Source organism: Pseudonaja textilis, chromosome Z (genome assembly GCF_049901715.1).
Source record: "Pseudonaja textilis isolate UNSWEBS1 chromosome Z, rPseTex1.2, whole genome shotgun sequence".
NCBI lineage: Eukaryota > Metazoa > Chordata > Lepidosauria > Squamata > Elapidae > Pseudonaja > Pseudonaja textilis.
The window spans coordinates 100535803-100552974 of record NC_142008.1 but is presented as its reverse complement, the minus strand read 5'-3'; the positions used below and the strand labels follow the sequence as shown (position 1 = coordinate 100552974).

Sequence of the window (17172 nt, the reverse complement as noted above, 5' to 3'; positions counted from 1 at the left end):
TCATAATTAGACTTGGTAGCGTTTGAAAATCTCCCATAAATGAACTTCTAACCTTTCCCATATTTTCATCATTTATTAAATTATACCCTGCTTTTCTATGTAAATAAACATTAAGAGCAGTGTGCAACAATAAAATATGAAATACAAAAATATCAACAAATTTTGCTTAACAACTCAACGAAAGAATGCATTTTGCCATTTTGCTAAATCCTGTGAGAGAGTTGGGGTAGGGGAAGAAAGAGTTTCCGTGGGTCCTATATCAGTATTTCCCAGCCTTGGTGGCTTTAAGATGTGTGGACTTCAACTCCCAGAATTTTGGGAGGTAAAGACCATGCATTTTAAAGTTGCCAAAGTTGAGAAATGCTGGCTTTAGCCAACGGGCCACACAGAAGGTGGCCATGTCTTACATATCAGGTAGTCATCCATTTTCAAATCAACCCTTCCTGCTGATCTAATAAAATGAACAGGTTACCATTGAGAGAAGTGGTACTTTCAATCAGGCCCTAAACCACAAAAAAATCAGTACTTTAATTGTACCTGTTAGACAACTGGCTGCTAATGCAAGCACAATGCAATCTCCATGTCTTGTATTTGCATGCCACATTTTGTACCACATAAAATTTTCAAGCATTTCAAAAGCAGACCCACAAAATACACAATAAGGAGATACAGTAATGGTTTCCCCTGTCCAGTTATGTCTGACTCAAGGAGCAAAACTCATCTCTGTTTCTTAGCTGAGGGAGCCACCGTTGTCCAAAGACACTTCCTGTGGTCATGTGGAGAACATGATTGTAATGCATGGGACACTGTTACATTCCTCCTAAGTGATAGCGATTTACCTACTTATATTAGCATGCTTTCGAACTGCTAAGCTTGCAGGAGCTGAGATAATTAATGGGAACTCACCAGTTTTGTTTATTTCTCTTACCTGTGCACTCAAAACCGCTATTCATCCTTCAGGACATGGGCAAAAATGTCAAGAGAAATTGGGATGTCTGGATCAACCAACTGTGAGTTGGATGTGATTGATGTTCAGGGGCATCTAAGACTGTCATAGATTGGTTTCATGCTACCATCAGGCTCTAATTATGTATCTTCTCTCTGGTCCTTAAGGCAAATAAACTGCATTGTTCTCTTATCTTTAACCTAAAAGATTAAATGCAATATCAAATCATGCATTGTGGGCATATTTTAACAGTTAAATGATACTGTGAGATATCCATCTCCTGTTAGTCTCTGTGTTCTCCTTCTGAACAGAGAAAACAACTCTCATTTTAAATACCAGTTTATATCGATTCCCCAGAATGTTATCTCCCTAAGGGATAAGTTAAAATCTGTGTTCCTTTTATATTTTGTTGATGTTTTAGTGTCTGGTCGCCTTTTTATTCCTTGTGGAACTGTAACATAATATGGCCACTGAATAAAATACTGTTTTATAAGAAACCAGGTATATCCCACTAGCTTTAGTAAAAGAAGTACAACAGAATGGATGCGGGCATCTGCATATAGCCGTGATGGCATACCCACAGGTGGCACGCAGAGTCATTTGCGGGCATGCAGAGCCCCAGCCAAACTTATCTTCACTGTGCATGCGGGTGCCTCCCAGCTGATTTTTGGCCAGTTTGAGGCCGTTTTTGCCCCCCTGGAGGCTTGAGGGAAGCCTCTGCAGCCTCAGGAGGCTGAAAAATGGGCCTTCCATAAATACTGGAAGTGCTGAAACGGGCTTATTTTTCGGCCTCCTGAGGCTGCAGAGGCTTCCTTTGAGCCTCTGGGTGGGCAAAAATGGTCTCAAACTGGCCAAAAATCAGCTGGAAGGCGCATGCATGTGCAGTGCAGGTAAGGGGGCAGGGCGGGGGTATTGCACATGCATGCGCAGGGGGGGGGGCGGGGCACACTGAATTGTGGGTGCTGGCAGGCATGCTTGTGTGCTATTGCGCAAGTACACACTTTCGGCACATCAGCAAAAAGGTTCGCCATCACTGCATATAATATACATGTAATCCTCGACTTTCAATCATTCATTTTGTGACTGTTCAAAGTTACAATGGCACTGAAAGGAGTAACTTATGACTGTTTTTCACATTTATGACCATTGCAGCATCTCCATGGTCATGTAATCAAAATTCAGATGCATAGCAACTGACTCATATTTATGATGATTTCCATGTTCTGGGGTCATGTGTTCACTTTTTGTGACCAGATTCTGACAAGCAAAGGGATGCTAAGGGATGCTAAATTCACTGACAAGGGATGCTAAGTTCACTTCACAACCATGTCACCAAGTTAACAACTGCAGTGATTCATTTAATAACTGTGGCAAGAAATGTCATAAAATGGGACAAAATTCACTTAACAAATGTCTCACTTAGCAACATAAATTTTGGATTCAACTGTGTTCGTAAGTCAAGGATAACCTGCAAATATATGCCCTTTCAAGCTGTCTACTGGGCCATCTTGTTCCTGTTCTCTCTCTCAAGAGTGCCAAGTACATGGGGAAGTGTTTTGCATAATTACACTTGAACTTCATTATGAAATTATTATGCCTTTATGTTTTGCAATTTCTGAACTATAATGTGCTCCCATAACCACACATACATTGACTTGTGTCAACATTCTAAATAATACACCTATTGAAAGCAGAACTCCAAGGCAGGTAGGTTCCTCAAAGAACAATTTATTGGATACATCATATTGGCACAACTGGTGAAAACTGACTCAGAAAGTTCCTGTGGTTTTCATCTAATTAAAAAGTGAAAGTTCCCCTTTTCCCCTCCATCCCAGTCCATCAGTCACATTATCCGATAGAGGTGCTGGCCGGTTGTTCGGTTGGTCTACTACTCCTTTTCCCTGCTACCTGTTGAAATGTCCTTGGTTCCCACAGGAACACTTTTGTTTTGACTAACTAACTATTTTCCACCCTCCCTGTCTTGCGGCAACCCTGAAGCCATAAAGATGGCCTTAGCCAGTTTTGCTTCAGGATTGACACCTTTTCTTTGTTACAATAGAACAGGGGTTCCCAACTCACAAGGCACAGCCCATTACCATGCCTTGAGCCAAACAGTAGAAACACCTTTTATTTGCAGTATACTCTTTAATATCAGAATTTATGAGCTCAGATAATACTGATTAATGTGTAAAGAAATTGCCTTTGGGATGGCGGTTTAGACATCAGCTAGTGGAAGATTTGTGATTTATTTGCACAGCTATTTTCCTTTTGGAAATAGTGTTGATGTATATGCATATGGAGTCTCTCTACCTTCAGAGATTGCACTTCATTCCTGGTGTTTTTATCTAAATTACTATATCTCAACCTTGGCAACCTTAAGATGTATGAATTCCAACTCATAATTCTGTGAATTGAAGTTCACGCTTTTTAAATTTGCGAAGGGGTGAGAAACACTGCTCTGCATAGTTTTAGGTACAATGGTGATTTTTGAACTGCCTGGCAATGAAGATATTGCTATTCAGCAATTTCAGCATGAGGGTGATTGGATTAGCAGAGACACTAAAGATAAATTGGTAGCATGGGCATAGAGAACAGAAAGGGCATTTTTATTTTTAAATTCTTTATCTCTAGACCAGCAAAGGAAAAACTCTACAAGATTTCTACAATAGACTCTTAAATTCAAATGCTTAAAATGACAAAAAGAAAAAAGAAAGCTGCTCTTACCCTGTTCTACGTATGCAGGCTTTGTTAACTGCAGCATAGGAAGATGGTGTTAGGTTAATTATGCCTAGTCTGACAGAGAAGGACAAGGAGTGATATGAAAGCAGTCTCCCCATATTTAAGAAGCTGCCACAAAGAAGAGATGGTCAACCTATTCTCCAAAGCAGTGGCCCCCAACCTTTCTTGTGCCACGGCCCGGTACCGGCATCAGCACGCATGACAAGACAAGGCGAGCCGAGCGACCGGCCAGCCAGCTGTCCCCCGCTTCTCCCCACCACCTTCAACTCCTCCTTTGTACCTTTTGTTGATGGGCTTCGGGACGGTTTCGGGATGGTCGCTTGGCTCGCCTTGCCTTGGGTGCTGAAAGAATCCTCACGCCTTAGTTTCGTTCAAAGCTGCCCCCCCCTTTCAATGAAACTAAGGCATGAGGATTCCTTCAGGACCCAAATGCCGCTTTCCAACTGGAAAAGCTCACCTGGAAGCACTTTCTCATCGAAACAAGATGGCGGCGCCCAGCAAACCAGCGGCCTGGTAGAAAATGTTCCACGGACTGGTACTGGTCCAGGGCCCGGTGGTTGGGGACCCCTGCTCCAAAGGACAAGGCAAGAAGTAATGGACGGAAGATCATTAAAAAGAGATCCAACCTAAAACTAAAGAGAGATTTCTTGATAGTGAGAAAAATTAGTCAGTGGAACAGCTACCTTCTGTAAGTTGTGGATACTCCGTCAGTGGAGGTTTTCAAGAAGAGATTGGATGGCCATTTGTTCAAAATGCTTGAGCAAGGGGTTGGATTAGAAAACCTGCAAGGCCCCTTTCACTTCTATGCTCTATGAATTGTTCCTTACCTCTTGGATTCTTTTTTAATCTAAGTCCCTTCAGATGAATATTAACTTCTGGCAAGTCCATGCAATTTTCTTGGCCACATGGTTTGCCCATGCTTGCTTCTTGGAGTTGAAAGGGTGCTTGGTCATCCAGCTGGCTTTATTGCAACGGATGACAAGGACACACTATCTCCAGGTTTCTAGCCTGGAACCTATGCTATATCAGTTTTCTTTTTCAGATAATAGCACTTTTCATTCTGTGGCCGGAACTTTACTGAATTCTTAAATCTTCTTCCTCTGCAGCATAAGACAGTTGGAATGTCTAATCCACATCCTTTTTCTGATCTGCTCACTGTCTCTACAGGATTTGTTGCCCCTCAGCAAGCCTTCCTCCTAAGTCTCTCTTTTCTAAATCCCCTTAGAAGAGATCCACTGTACCATTTAGAGGCACTCAGTATTGTATTTGCCAGCATAAGGAGAGAAAAAAAAGCCAAATGGTTCTACCTTCAATGCCTCTCCAGGATGATAGCCAGCTTGAATGTGCAGAGCACTTAACATTCAAATTGATCCCACAAAGCCATTTTCTAGGTAAATGCTATATCCTTTAAGCCCAGAAGCTAAAGAAAGAATTAAATCAGTAATTGAAGTCCTCCTAGACCAGGGCATAATTATATCCACTAGAAGTTCCCACAGCACCCTCATCCTCTTCATTCAGAAAGGGAGGAGACAATAATAAATAGCCCTTTATACAGGGCTTAAAAATAGGGAATTAATTGTAATGCCCACTTTCCTGTGATTCTGGATCCTAATATTCTTCTGGCTAGCATCTCCCCACTTGTAGCTTGCTTTTTAGCATTACTCTTTTCAGTCATATCCTGATTTTCTGTTTCCACCTTCCCCTCTTGGGCGCACCTTGGCCATCTTACATGTTTTAGAAAGTAAATGCAACTTTGCTTTTTCCAAGTTGTAGTCCTCATGGATACAAGTAATCCAGTGGTGGGATTCAATTTTTTTTGCTACCGGTTCTGTGGGCATGGCTTTGTGGGTGTGGCAGGGGAAGGATACTGCAAAATCTCCATTCCCTCCCCACTCCTGAGGGAAGGTTACTGCAAAATCTCTAGTCCCTCCCCACTCCACTAATGTGCTTTCCAGCTCTGTTCTCCTGTACAGGGCAACAAAAGAAGACCCAGCCGATTAGCTGGGACTCAGGAGGCAGAGAATAGATGGGGGTGGGGCCGGTCAGAGGTGGTATTGACCGGTTCTCAAAATTTCCACTACTGGTTCTCCAGAACTGGTTAGAACCTGCTGAATACCACCTCTGAAGTAGTCCTCAACTTATGACCACAATTAGGAAACAAAATTTCTGTTGCTAAGCAAGGCTGTTTGCTAAGTGTTGGCTGTTAAATGAATCACATTATCATTAAGCAAATCTGGCTCCCTGCATTGACTTGTCAGAAGCCAGCTGAAAAGATCACAAATGACAGTCACATGACCCTGCGGTGCTGCAACCATTGGAAACACCTGCCGGTTATCAAGCACCTAAATTTTGATCACATGATTGTGGAGATGCTGTCCCAATCGTAAGAGTGAAAACCAACCATAAATCAAATTGCCATTGTAACTTGAAATGGTTATAAGTTGAGGACTATCTGCACTGGCCTATGATTGATCTACATTTTTAATTCAAACCTTCCACTTTAACCCAAATTAGATAATGATTTTTCTCTTTTGTTTTTGCAGGAGCCCTAGTAGACTTAATTCCTCATTAATATGTAAATTTCTCCTGCTGTGCCTAAACTAAGCAGCTCTGGGGGTGGAAGGGGAGGAAAATGTTGAAAGGCTATAAAACATGACCAACAAAACTGTGTTTGTGAGTCAGTTGACTGACTACCTATCCCACTGCAACCCAGACTCAGTGTGGCACACTGAGGTGGTGAATCTCTGGTGCTTTAAGGATAGGAATTCTAGATGTCTTTTTTTTTTTAATGCAACTCGCAAATACACCAACTGGCAATATAATAAGGTGAATTTAAGGCAAAAGTTCCATTTAAAACTCGCTAAAAACTAGTAATAAAACTAAACAGGCAGGAGCTGTGTGTTCCTGAGCCAACAGCTTTGCCTCCTCTCAGCTGGCAATTTTTTTTTTTAGTGCTAACAAGTGTCTAAATGCATGTTTTCATGGAGTTTTGTGCAATGTATTTGTGTGGAAGTATAAATAGTTAAGCATGACAGATGGAACACATGGGGCCTTCTCCAAAGAAGCCATAAATGGGGAGAGATTTGTTCCAGAAGGTTTCCACTTATGCAGCAGGTAGAAGAACGCCAAAAGGAAGAGTCCAAAGTTGATTCAAGGAGAAAATCTTTTCAAAATGGTTTCAAAAGAAAATATGGGCCACGGGAATTAGAAGAGAGGAAGATACTCAAGTGGAAAAGGCATGAACAGAATACAAAACCGTGACTAACCAAGCCATAGTTTGAAATTATAGAAACTATAAAACTTGCTTTAAAAATCTCCCTATACCCCACACTTTCCTTCTCTATTTCTAGAGTGCTATATGTTATATATTCTGGCAATCACTATACAGGTAGTCCTTGACTTACAACCATTTGTTTAGTGACTGTTCGAAGTTACCACTGCACTGAAAAAAGTGACTTATAATCATTTTTCACACTTCCGACCATTGCAGCATCCTCATGATCACATAGTCAAAAAATCCAATCACTTGGCCACTGACTCGTAATTATGACGGCTGCAGTGCCCAGGGACTGTCTTTTTGCAAACTTCTGACAAGCAAAGTCGATGGGGAAGCCAGATTCAATTAGCAACTATGTTACTAACATAACAACTGCAGGGATTCATTTAACCACTATGACAAGAAAAGTTGTAAAATGGGGCAAAACTCACTTATCAATCGTCTCATTTAGCAACAGAAATTTGGGGCTCAATTGTGGTCATAAGTGAATCTTCTTGAATAGAGACTTCAATTTGCTTTTACCATAATTGACTCACTCGCTACGGACAAGATCAGGGTATGATTAAGTGATTAGATGCCCACTTCTTAGTTTCATCAGGATGACTCCATATTTTTTTTTCTTTTGGCTGGTCTGCTTTTGAAAAAGACACAATAATGTTCTTGCTCAACTTCTGGTTTTCTGAATTCTCAAAGCTTCTACCGACATCTGATCTGCAAATTCACCAGTTTTAAATTATAATGTGAAGGGCTAAAATTAACTTCCCTCAGGCTTGAGTCAACTAGGAAATTTAGCAAAGCACATGGAATACCTTGATAGGCAGAATAGAGCATTGATGATCAGCAGTAGCCCAATGCTAAATTATTGGAGCATTTGTGGTTCTGTTTCCGTTCATTCCTTAATAAGCAAATTAATACCTCTGAACTGTGACAGTTCAATGCACAAAACTCAGAGTCACAAAACTCTGCCTCCCAATCCAGATTCTTCTTCATCCGCTGATGAAAAGATCAGAAATCAGATTTTGCAGGTCTCTGGCTAGCTCAGGGATGTCAAACTGGATTTCTTGGAGGGCTGGATCAGCATTGTACTTCGCCTCCATGGGCCTGTGGGGATGGGTGCAAGGAGATGGGGGGACACTTTCTGCAGCACCCTGCTGGCCAAAACGGGGATGTGGAGGAGCTGTGTGCTCTATTTTGGCCAGCAGAGTGCTGTAGGAGGTCGTCCAGGTTGAAAACAGGGTGCAGGGTGCACATGCCCCCCCCCACACACCTCATTTTGGCTGGCAAGGTGCTGCAGGATGCTGTCCAGGCCAAAAATGCATCCATTTTGGCTGCCAGAGGTGACGCAGGCTGGTCCTTTGCTATTTCCAGGCCAATCCCACAGGCCACATTTAAGCACCATGGGCTGAATCCAGCCCATGGGCCTTGAGTTCAAACAGCCTTTAATTTAAACCTTCATATGTTAAATAGTGCCATAGCAAGAGCAAGGGCATTTAGGCTTAAATACCGCCCCATAGTGCTTTTACAACACTCTCTGGGCAGCTGACAGAGCCAGCATATTGCCCCCACCAATCTGGGTTTTCATTTTATCAACCGCATAACGATGGAAGACTGGGTTAACCTTGGGTCTCATCAGGATCAAACACCAGGCCGTGTGCAGAGTTTGCCTGCAATACAGTACAGCATTCTAACCGCTGCACCACCATGGCTGTTTAGTGATCATCCAGCTGAATTCATCTGAATTCATCTACCTATCTGGCTCCAGAATGAATGCTGTTGACTATATAATTATCTCTAGGAACCTTCTCCCTTATGCTAAGGGCCTAGAAGGCGCACACTAGCAATCATTTTTCAATCCTGCTCCAGTTGAATATTTTCACTGAGGGAACATATAATTGGGAACTGTTACCAACTTCTTCTAAAGCAGACTCATGTGTTTAAATGGGAGACCTTATTATGAACTTTGTGAATAATTTGATTCCATAGTTAATGGACCCTCATTTATGGACCCTCATTTATGCAAGGAGAATAACAAGAGAATAACAGAGAGTGGCTATGTTAGATTTTTCTACTTTTTAAAAATCAAGCCCCCCTCCCTTCCACAGAACTATTCCTGCCACTACAGTGTCATTTCTGACAGGCAGGGGTGGGATTCTACTAGTTCGAACCTATTCTCTAGAACCGGTTGTTAACATTCTAAGCAGTTCGGAGAACCGGTTGTTGGAAGAAATTACTGGCCTAATCCTGTAAGGAAGGCAGGAAGGAAACATTCTGGTGTTGCTTACAGAAACTGCCTCTCTGTTAACCCTTATTACATTCCTGGCAGGACTAGACTTGCTGTGTCAGGAACTTCTCTGGAGATTTTTCCCCCTCCTTTGCTGGTACTTTGCTTGTGTGGAGTGACCATTCAAAGTTACAATGGCACTGAAAAAAAGTGACTTATGACCATTTTTCATACTTACAACTGTTGCAGTATCCCCACAGTCAAGAGAAGCCAGGAGAGGAGATGCATGCCTCGATGTGAGTGATATTGAGTTGGCCACACCCAGCCAATAACATGACCACCAAGCCATGCCCACTAACTAAGCCACACCCACAGAACTGGTTGTTGAAAAATTTGAATCCCACCCCTTCTGACAGGCCTAATTTTTCAGTAATGAGGGAAATGGATATGAGTTTATTAACTAAGATTCTGTAATAAGGATCTCTAAAGCAAGAAAACTTAATTAAATATAAAAGAGATTAAGACAAATAGGATTGTTGTGATTTCTTTAATTCAGGAAAAGATAAGCATAGACCAAAGAGTGTTCTTAGTTTTGTTTAGGAATTAGAATTTTAGATTTCTTATACAGTTAGTCTTTGACTTACAACAGTTTAGTAACTTTTTTACAAAGGCACTGAAAAAGGGACTTACGATCATTTTTCACACTTATCATTGCAGCATTCTCATGATAATATCTTTTATATTCAGATGATTGACAACTAACTCACATTTATGATGGCCCCTGGTTCATATTGTAGTGTATTCAAATAGAGACTTCTAAGTCGATGTTCCTATTGGTTAGATAATGCAACGAAATGATTGGTTAATAACATCAGTATTGGATTGGCCGCCTAAAGCGGCAGGAAGTTTAAATAAATGCCATTGGTTGCAAGCCACGAGCAGCCACTATAAAAGGGGCTGCTGCGGCTCGACTGCAGTTGAAGTTACTGATTACTATTAAAGAGCTGAATTCAACTCTGGTCTTTGAGTCTCTTTTACTGGTGACAGAACACTGGCGACGAAGATGGGATCGAAGAGACAAAGACCGTAAGCACGTGGCAACGATAGCCAAAGGACCAATGAGATGGCTGGCAACAATTCACCACCCACACCGTTCAACCCAGCTGAAGAAGACTGGGAGTCATACATTGACAGATTCCTGATGTTTTTAGAAAGCAACGAACTGCAGGGAATCACTGACCAGAGAAAGAGAGCCGTATTCCTAACGCATTGCGGTCCGACTATTTTTAAAATGGCCAAGACATTAGCAAGACCAAATGACATTAAACAGATGGCCTGGCCAGACCTAAATTGGATGTTGAGGAACCATTATGCACTGGCTGTATCCAACCTCATTAGAACGCACGAGTTTTACAAGCATGACCAACTAGAAGGCAAGACCATTGGAGACTTCATAGCAGCCTTAAGAGACATTGGGGGGGGGCATGCGAGTTCCTCAACATGGACGAAGCCATGAGGGATCACATAGTCCTTGGACTAAGAGACGCAACCCCACAGAGCAAACTACTAAACCGACCCAACATCACTGCGAACGAAGCCATTGCTGAAGCCGCAAAGAAATCTGCAGCAAAAATGAAGCAGATGAATACAACGGGCAGCCCGGGCATGAACAAAGAGAAGAAGACAGAAGGAACCCAAAAGCATGCTGCCACAACCTCTCACCATGAGGACATCGAATCATCAACTGATTCAGATGAGGAAGATGAGGAAGTAAACAGGCTCTACTCAGAAAGGAACCGGAGAGAGAGACGAAGCAGAAAACCTGAGTTCCGGTGTGCGGGTTACAGCAGAAACCACCTGAGATCTGAGTGTCGATTCTTGGATGCCACATGCCAGCATTGTGAGAAACGGGGGCACATTGCAAGGGTATGCCAAAAGAAAAAGAGCTATAATCCAAAGGTACAAGGCAGTACCTCCCCCGAAACAAAGAAAGGTCAACCGGAAGCCGTTGGAGCCAAGACGGAAAAAGTCAATGGCTAAATGAAAAGGAAGAAACGCATCAAACTATCACAATTGGGATGGCCAGAACAACAAACACTAAGAAGATTCAAATCAACGTCCTGATAGAAGGCGAGCTGTGTGAAATGGAAGTAGACTCCGGTTCGTATTTATCAATGGTGTCATGGAACACAATAAAAAGTTTGATACCCGACATAAAATGAAGAGAACTTGAAAAGCCTGATCATCAAGGACTAACAGGGTAACAAGATACCAGTAGTGGGACTGGGACACTTCAAAGTAAATTTTAAAAGGCACACCGAGATCCTGCCGTTAGCCAGATCATCCCAGCCTGCTCGGGTTGGAATGGTTCGAACCACTCGGAATGGAAGTGACAGGGATCAACAGCATCACCATGACTGACTGGGAAAAAGACCTGATGGAAGAATTCCACGACGTATTTGATGGGACCTTAGGCAAGTACCCTGGGACCCCTATATCGTTTAGCTTAAACCCGAACGTAGCTCCAGTCAGGCTTAAAGCCAGATGGGTACCATTTGCACTAAGACCAAAAATTGACGAGCAGCTAAACAAGCTAATCACTCAGGGGACACTAGAGCCAACCGACCATGCCAGATGGGAGACCCCAATTGTGACCCCTATAAAACCTGATGGGTCCGTGCGCATCTGTGGAGACTATAAGGCCACCCTGAACCACGCATTGCAACACAGCACATATCCTGTTCCGGTAGTCCAACACCTGTTGCATTCATTGGGGAGAGGAAGGATTTTTGCAAAACTCGACCTCACGCAGGCATATCAACAATTACCCGTTGATCCTGAGACAGCTGAGGCACAAACCATCGTAACGCATAGAGGAGATTTTAAATGTAATAGATTACAATTCGGTGTAAGCGTGGCCCCTGGCATGTTCCAGAGCCTAATGGAATGTCTCCTACAAGGACTAAAAGGGTGGTACCCTACTTTGATGATGTACTAATATCAGCTAAAAACAAAAAACAACTATAAGACCATTTAAGGGCAGTTCTGACAAAATTTAGAGAAGCAGGACTCAAAGTCAAAAAAGAAAAATGCCAACTTGCCACAAACCAGGTCGAGTTCCTGGGATACCTTATTGATGAAGCAGGAATCCACCCCACAAAAAATAAAAAATAAAAATACGAGCAATAAAGGAAGCTCTCAGACCAAAAAAACAAAACGGACTTACAAGCATTTTTGGGACTCATTAATTTTTATCATGTCTTTCTGCCACAGAAGGCAACAGTAGCAGAACCACTGCATAGACTCCTCGATAAAAAAGCCAACTGGAAATGGGGCCACCAAGAGGAAACAGCGTTCCAAAAAATTAAAGACTTAATCACATCAAAATTGGTATTGATTCAATACAGTGACACACTACCTCTAACTGTCACCTGTGATGCTTCGCCCTTTGGAATAGGCGCAATACTCAGCCACACACTACCAGATGGCAGAGAAGCACCAATCACTTTTTATTCCAAGATGTTGTCCAAAACCGAGAGAAACTACAGTCAATTGAACAAGGAAGCCTTGGCAGCCATCTCGGGGGTGAAATGTTTCCACGAATACTTATATGGTAGGACATTTTCTTTGATTACTGAACACAAGCTGCTATTGGGAATCCTAGCCGGAGACAGGGCAACCCCCAATATCCTGTCCCCAAGAATGACTAAATGGTGAGAATTTCTGGCAGCTTACAATTACAAACTCATTTATCGCCCAGGGAAAGCCATATCCCACACAGACACTTTAAGCCACTCACCACTACCAGGTCACGATGATGATCCAGCTCCCACCACACAGACCCTACAAATTGAAACGATTCCAAATTGGCCAATCACCATATCGGACATCGCAAGGGAAATGGCTAAAGATGCAATGATGGCCCGAATATTGAACTGGGTGGGACGGGGTTGGCCGGAAAACATAAAAACCAAGACTTTTAAACCTTTTAAAAACTGGCAAACTGAATTATCACTGGAAAAAGGGTGCATTTTGTGGGGAGACCAGGTGGTTGTCCCTCAAAAATTATAAGAAAATGTGTTAAACATGCTACACGAAGGACACCCTGGCATGGTAAAGATGAAGTCCCTGGCCAGAAGCTACATTTGGTGGGCAGGAATAGATAAAGACATTGAAACCTGGGTTAAAACATGTAACAAATGCCAATCTTCCAGACCCCCCCCACCCTTCAGCACCAGTCCTTGAATGGGAGACACCCAGAGGCCCCTGGTCATGAATCCATATGGACTTCGCTGGCTCCACAAAAGATTATATTTACTTGATCATTGTGGATGCCTATTCCAACTGGTTGGAAGTCGCCATCATGAGTTCAACAACAACAGAAGCCATCACCAAACAACTCAAAAAACTTTTCGCCACCCATGGTCTACCAGATGTAGTAGTATCAGACAATGGGCCACAGTTTACAGCCTTGGCTTTTGAACAATTTCTCGCAGAACATGGAATATGACACGCTTTGACAGCGCCAGCTTATCCGGCAGCGAACGGAAGAGCGGAACGCATGGTTTGTTACATGAAAGAAGCATTGGAAAAGCTTAACGGAAATGATATGCAAGAAAAACTCAACACCATGCTCACCATCCAACATATAACACCATACATGGCTACGAAAAGAGCCCGGCTGAACTTTTGATGGGAAGAAAGTTGCATTCTTACTTGGATAGACTGCACCGTACTTACAACCCAGAAAAGCCACCAGACTCTTCCAGTAAGTACCACTCTTTCTTACCAGGTGACTTAGTTTATGCAAAAAATCTTACCAGAGAACCATTGTGGTTACCAGCAACAATTACACAAATCACTGGCCCTCATTCTTACCAACTAGAAACCGCTGATGGCAGATCATGGAAATGATACATCGATCAACTACGGTCATGACACATCGAACAAGACACTGACGTTCCCCGAAAAGCAGAACAAACATTTTCCCAAACACCCCCAGATATTAATAAAAAGTCCAGGGTGGGGGGGACCATTTATTAATAAAGAAAATGAAAATCATCCTGTTACAAAACACTAACCGGAAACAGAGAACCCAGAAAAAAATTAAAATCACTTACCATTAGAAGACTTCAAGAAAAAAGAAGAACTGAAGGAACCTCAGGAGAGAAGCAGCCAAGCCAACTCTACCTGCCTGCACACAATGCAAGGAGACCACGCCGTCCATCCAACAAAGCCAGAGCGCAAGGAGAGACAAGTCAACCCAACAAGGCACGACAGGAGTGGCATGGCTGAGGCACCCTTCCAGGAGGTTCCAAGGAGAAGAGTGGGATGGACAGCAGGCCTGTCTGAACCGGTGGAGACCAACACAGGGACTGAACTGCGCAGGTCAACTAGGACTCACAAGAACCCCACCTACCTGCGCAACTACGTCATGTTGGAATGAACCAAGAGGGGAGGGGTGTAGTGTATTCAAATAGAGACTTCTAAGTTGATGTTCCTATTGGTTAGTTAATGCAATGAAATGATTGGTTAATAACGTCAGTATCGGATTGGCCGCCTAAAGCGGTGGGAAGTTTAAATAAATGCCATTGGTTGCGAGCGCGAGTAGCCACTATAAAAAGGGCTGCCACAGCTCGACTGCAGTTGAAGTTACTGGTTACTATTAAAGAGCTGAATTCAACTCCGGTCTTCGAGTCTCTTTTACTGGCGACAGGACACATATGATTCCCTTTTGTGACCTACTGACAAGCAAAATCAATAGGAAAACTCACTTAACAACCGTGTTACTAATTTAACAACTGCAGTGATTCAGTTAACAATTGTGGCAAGACTGGTCATAAAATGGGCCAAAACTCATATAACAAATTTCCCACTTAGCAACATAAATTTTGGGCTCAATTGTGTTCATAAATTGAGGAGTATCAGTAGTAAGATTTCTTTCAATACTCAGTTTCATTATAATATTGCTATAATATTGTGCATGGCTGGCTCAGGAATTCTGGGAATTGAGGTTCACAAGTCATAAAAGGGCCAAAGTTGTTCATCTCTGGTATAGGCTGTGGTTCTCCAAAGGTCATTCCCACATACCATGGCGTCTTGGGAGACAGGAGGAAAAGCCAAGGCTAGACAGTGGTCTAATAAGAGAAATCTAAGTCCAAAGAAGTGGGTGGGAGGCAGAGAAACTATTTCAGGAGGGATCCTCCCTAGTTCTCTGGAAAACAAGGTATGGGAGGGAAGGACTGCTTGCAAGGTTGTGTTAATGTAACCCACAATAAAGGCATGCTAGTACTCATGGTTTTATTTTTCCTGTCTAGGCTGCTTTGAAGGGCTGATTGTGCTGCAAAGAAGGCGTCCAGACGTCCAGGATTCCAATAGATGGAATTGTTTAAACAAAGGAACCAGAAGTACATCAACCCTGCCAGATTACATCACCCTGTCAGATATTATGGGAGATAGGTAGTCCCATAAGTACACAAGCTAATGTGGTTGAGATGCTTTGATATTACGTTATGTTTTATTTCCATCCCATTTGCACACTGTCCTGGCAAAGGACAATTATAAATGTTTTAACAAACAACAAATCTTCTTTTCCTGTTTTGTTTTGATTTTTTTGCTTGCCTCTAGGCCCTAACATCAGGGGTAAATATTTTTCTGGAGAGATTTCCAGAGAGATTACAGTAGCTTGTATCTACTGTGCTTTGCCACCATCCTTTTAGTTGGATGGCCCCAAATCAGTGGTGGGATTCAAAAGTTTTTACTACCGGTTCTGTAGGCAAGGCTTGGTGGGCGTGGCAGGGGAAGGATATACTGCAAAATCTCCATTCCCTTCCCCACCCCACTAACCTGCTATCCAGCTCCGTTGTCCTGTGCAGGGCAACAAAAGAAGACCCAGCCAATAAGCTGGGACTCAGGAGGCAGCAAATAAATGGAGGTGGGGCCAACCAGAGATGGTATTTACTGGTTCTCCAAACTATTCAAAATTTCTGCTACTGGATCTCCAGAACTGATCAGAGCCTGCTGAATACCTCTGCCCCATATTCTCTCATGCCATGAATTTGAAACCTAGAATTTCTAAGATTTCCATTTTCTTTTCATTTATGTATTTAGCCAAGCAGGCATGAAATTTGCTTATATAACATCTTTCTCCTAAAAACAGTACTAGTTAAAAGCAGGATTGACACCAGTCTGTTGGTTCATTGGACAAACAAGGTGGACTTGGAAGGCAGGAAGGGAAATTCACTCCATGATGAATACTGGGATTAGCCTTCAATATCTGCTTCTAGTGATCTTCAAAAGACCCCCAAAGTCTGCACAAGGGAGCTGGAAATGTGAAAGCCAGTAGGAAAGAGTTGAACTAATAAAGGGCTAATCTGTTCCTCCTACCTACCATTCGGGGAGACATCACAAAGAATGCATCTCTAATCTACTAAGAAGGCAACTTCCCCTTGCAATTCTTGCTGGACATTGAAAGCAGTATTTTTCCCCTTGTGTGCACACAAGCAGGGCAGTCCAGTTCACTTGTAGCATTTGATTCTGACTTATGCAAATGCTTCCATCCCATTTGGTTGGTGGGCGTTCTTCCCATCTCTACCCTCTGCCTTTTATAGTTGTTGGGCTGCTGTTTTCAAACAGATCTAGTAATGGAGTGGTTCAGCCCCATCAGGTCGACCAGAACAATACGTTCTCTCCACAGGAAAGCTAAAAATAACTGATTGAGATCGGCTATTCAGGTAGCCGTCAACTTTCCTTGGTTGCTTGGTGACCCATTTACAGTTATGATGGACCTACCTGAGTGAACTTATGACCTGGATTCAGAATTCTGATTAATGGATGCTTCGCCCAGCTCCGCCCCCCCCCAGTCATCTGACTACATTTTAGGCATTCAACCACTGGGCCTTTTTGATGCTCATTTGCCATGATCTGTAGTCACATGGCTGAATTTTATGAACATTTTGCCCAAAGCAGCATTTATGTCTGATTTTCAGG

General features: G+C 42.7%; 1 protein-coding gene across 8 annotated transcripts in view; it reads left to right on the top strand.

Annotated features, from left to right (window-relative positions):
* The window catches only part of MPP2 (MAGUK p55 scaffold protein 2), a 98160-nt gene extending 82038 nt beyond the window's left edge, over positions 1 to 16122 (top strand). For 2 of the 8 annotated variants that reach the window (XR_015740285.1, XR_015740284.1), the window contains exons 15-16: positions 961 to 1010; positions 15501 to 15788. Coding sequence is in view for 4 of the 8 variants with exons in the window: in XM_087917438.1 (XP_087773564.1) it covers positions 15501 to 15518 (18 nt within the window). In the remaining 4 variants the exon portion in view is untranslated. Of the gene's footprint in view, positions 1 to 960; positions 1011 to 15500 lie in introns of all 8 variants that reach the window. The other 6 variants (XM_087917438.1, XM_087917442.1, XM_087917440.1 and 3 more) reach the window with 4 other exon arrangements.
* Positions 16123 to 17172: the final 1050 nt, after the last annotated feature.